This window comes from Nanorana parkeri, unplaced genomic scaffold (assembly GCF_000935625.1).
Source record: "Nanorana parkeri isolate BGI_ZX_2015 unplaced genomic scaffold, ASM93562v1 scaffold392, whole genome shotgun sequence".
In the NCBI taxonomy this organism is placed as follows: domain Eukaryota; kingdom Metazoa; phylum Chordata; class Amphibia; order Anura; family Dicroglossidae; genus Nanorana; species Nanorana parkeri.
Window position 1 is genome coordinate 1,195,901 of NW_017306660.1, and position 3,963 is coordinate 1,199,863.

The following is a 3,963-nucleotide window of genomic DNA, read 5'->3' on the forward strand; positions in this document are numbered from 1 at the left end:
ATGCCTGCAGTCTTTTTTTTTTTTTCTTCTCCATTTCTTTAAAAAGATCCAGGCGTGTGGGGAAAAAATAGCACACGGTCAAAACCGTCCTGGGTACAAGGAGGGCGGGTGTGCATTTATTTTTTGCAGCACGTGTTTTGTAACCCGGGTTCAAATAAACATTTAATCTGCCGGCGGTTTATTTTTGGCGAGGGGGAGCTGCTGCTCGCAATGTATACACAGCAATATATCCTGGAGAACTTTGTGTACAACCGAAGGGATGAAAACAAGCGACGCTCAGTCTGTCTGCAGGGCTCTGAGCAGACAGACTCGTAAAACTAAAAATCGGCCACATCGGACACCACTTCCCCCTGGATGATCCAAACTGGATACGTGTAGAGACGCCTCTGCCATTTATACACCCCCACCAGTCGGCTTAAAGTGCATGTAGACCCCAACTTCACTTCCAATTAAAAGCCCCAACCTGGATCGCCATTATCTTTTATATTGCAACTATTGTCTAGTATTTCTATGACTTCACTGCGAGCATTTAAACCCTGATGAAGGGGAAGTGTTGAGCTCATTCAAGTCTTGTGGTGTTCTCATCCTTTTTAATGCACTTTTAGAAGACTCCGGAGACCCTTTGGGACTCACCAGTAGACAGAGAGGTGGATTCCAGAGACCCTTTGGGCCTCTAGAAACTTATGGTTTTAATCTGCCCTTCCTGAGGGTCCAGTGCTCCACCTAGGGGCGTACTACAGATCACGGGGGCCCCACAGCAAAAATGTGATAGGGCGACCCCTGAAGACCTCCTTCTGAGCTGTGACCAATGACACCAAGATCCCAAAGACTCCTCTTGTGCATGCGACATCAGCTTTCCTACACTGTAGACTTTACAAAGGATTAGGGCTGTCATCAACTGGAACCACTCCAACCCTTAATGACACAGTACTGTACGATCTTCACATGTCCTATGTTTAATTTGCCTCAACAACCTAATCCCCCCCCCCCCACTCCATCCTTCTACCCCCAGGCCCCATAGCAGCTACCTGGGCTTCTACGACTATAGTTACACCACTGGCCCCACAAACACATATACTATCAAGGCTTTAATTGCAGTGTTCCCCCGCCATGGAGATTTACCCCGTGCGTGCTGGAAAACACAAAAGGAGCACAAACCAAATGGTGGAAGAGTCAAGCAGCTTTATTGATTAGGAATATGATCACATGGGACAGCCAATGCGTTTCGGGCCCCCTCCATAAGGGCTTGGAATTGTTACTAGGGCTTAAGTAGTTGCCAGACAAATCTGGATTAAGTCTACCCTGTTTGCTGGTGGGATGTCAGTACCGACAATGGTAACAAGATGTCCCTGAATAGTTGCCTTGATCTTGCTCCTAGGCCCGTGGCACTGTCCACATCCCTCAGTCAGCTTCTTCATGTGCTTAGTTCGGCTCCATAGACAGCTCGGTGACCATCTACCAGCCTCATAGAAGTCTTTGGAGCTGAACTGCGCACATGGGATCAAGAAGCCAATGGAGAAATGCAAACAGTGAGGGCCTCAGAGCGAGATCTAGGTAAGTGATTTGGGAAGAGAGATTGGGCTACACCTGCTTAGGGGTAAGGGGGCAAAAAGGTAAGGAAACAAAAAAAAAAAAAATTGTAGGAAGTTTCTTTAGCCTTTAAAGCAAACCTGTCGTGAGAGAATTATGGGTCTGCCATTGCTAGTCTCTGCCCGGTCTGGAGTGTCAGAATTCCTCATCTCTGTGTTTGTTCCAGGAGAGCGGCTCTCTGACAACTGAAGGCGAATCATGACAGCTAGGGATCTAGCGTTCTCCAAAGTAGACGTCCATTATGGCAGCCTAGGGAATTTTCTCATGGCGGGTTTACTTTAAAAAGGAGAACTATGAGGTGAGTGCTTTTCACTCACCTCATAGTTCTAGCCGACCTGTGACAATGAGACTGTCACAGGTCGGCTCAGTAGATCGGGAGGTGAGTGAACACATACCGGCGTTCGCTCACCTCTCGATCCTGTCACGGCTCTCTGATGTGACAGGGGAGGGGCTGGATTCCCCCCTCTCCGCTCCGCCAGCGCTGACTGGCGGAACGGACGGGGGAGGGTACAGCTGGCTCTGCCTCTAGATAGGCAGAGCCAGCTGTCACTCATGCAGCTGGGCGGATCCCCGCACAATTGTCGGGATCCGCTTCAGCTGCGGCGTCTCAGTATATAGTGAGCTACAGCTCGCGGTATACGGAGCCCAGGGTGACGGGAGGACGCTAGTTTGTGTCCTCCCGTTACCCTGAGGAGAACTATGGGGAAAAGCCTTAACCGCATAGTTCTCCTTTAACATATTCCTGTTTCCATGCAGAGAGAGGGGTGATGCTGCTCCTCGGAGTCATTCAGCGGTTCTTTCTTTGCAAATTCAGGGTCTGCCTGGGCATATACAACCGCCATCTTTCAGCATTTACATTTTTGAGGGGGATGCCCAATGTAACGGTCTTACCTACTTTGGTGTGTGATCAGTACAGGGCTAAACAGAATTGGAGAATAGACAACAAGAAACACAAAGCTCTAGACCCACCTGCCTGCCCTGCTTCAGCATTGCCGGGTTGCTGGACGCCGCCCTCTGCGTCACTCCCAGGAGGCTGCTCGGTCCCAGTATCCCAAGCCGTGAGCTGGGCAGGTTGCGGGACGGGATCTGGAACTGGCGCGGGTTTCTCCTGGCGATGGCGGCACCTACAGATCCAGCTGTAGGGAGCGAGTTCGACTGTCCGAACCCGCGGCTGCCGAAAAAGACATCAGCACTAGTCCAATTAGAATCGACATTGCGGAAAAAGTGGAAGATGTCAAATCAAACTGCACCTTTCATAGTCAGAATGGAAGCAGAGGCTTTTCTAAGCAATGGTCACTGAGCTTTGTTAAAATGGTCCTGCCATGAAGCTCCTTGTCCAGGCACTTCCTGTTACAGGGCGACAACGCCCTGTCCTGGTCTTACAACTGTGCTCTTGCACGGACAACCCTGTCACATGGGCTTGCAATGGAAACCACAAGCAAAGGTGCTAATGCACATTACACTGGCATGGCCCACTGTTATCAGGTAACCCTCACTGAGAAAAAAAGTCATGCAGCCATGAGTGGGGTACATGTAGATAGGAAGTGGCTACAAAGGGGCTGCAGGATATCAGCAGCACTGTGAAAAGAAAAAGGTGGAGAAAAAAAAGTGACAATACAGTAGCACAAATGGGAGAGCAGGACAGAGTTGTCACCCTATAACAGTAAGTGGCCTGAACAAGTGACATCATGGCAAGATCACTTATTTAAAAACATAAAAACAAACTTTTACAACATCAACATGTTCAAGCTTCTATGATATTTTAGTAAGTGGGTTGACATATCCTTTAAAAGACGGCGCTAGCATTGAATTTACCATATCAGACCCACCAAGTCCAGCAGATCTGCATGTTGGCACCCAGGATGGACCCCAGTTGAGGCAGTAGCATGCCTGTAAGCAGACAATTATAAACCCATGCATGTAAACACACATTAGAATATAGAAGCGGGTTTTCCCCGAGTAGCTGATGAAATGCAGTCACTAAGGTAACTAGCACACGGGGACATCAGAAGCCAACCTACTTTCTCTGCTGCCGGTACCCAGCAACATCCAAGAGGGTTTTCCGTGGAAAAGACCTGTACAGCTTCTGAACTTGCTGTTTCCATGACAACAGTCTCTTCTTCTGGGTCTCCGTGAAGGCCTGTGCAAAATACATCATAGTTAGCCGAGGATCTGCAATACTATGCAACAGTTTAACCGGAGCAGAAGGAGAAACCCCGTACAGGATACATCTATCCAAAGAACTAACATTGTTACTAATATCGTATACACACACACACGTCATGGAGGAGAGAATAAATAGAGAGGAGAGAGAAAAAAACAAAAACAAAGATAGGCTAATGAATAAAAGGCATGATTTTGAAAGAGAAAAGA

At 48.3% G+C, this 3,963-nt stretch overlaps 1 protein-coding gene across 1 annotated transcript in view; it reads right to left on the minus strand.

Moving 5' to 3' along the window:
- The window catches only part of SAMD4A (sterile alpha motif domain containing 4A), a 65,276-nt gene that overhangs the window by 4,876 nt on the left and 56,437 nt on the right, over nt 1-3,963 (minus strand). Inside the window, exons 7-8 of the mRNA XM_018559400.1 lie at nt 3,612-3,730; nt 2,560-2,761 (exon numbers count right to left, since the gene is read on the minus strand). Of these exons, the coding sequence (XP_018414902.1) occupies nt 2,560-2,761; nt 3,612-3,730 (321 nt within the window). The remainder of the gene's footprint in view (nt 1-2,559; nt 2,762-3,611; nt 3,731-3,963) is intronic.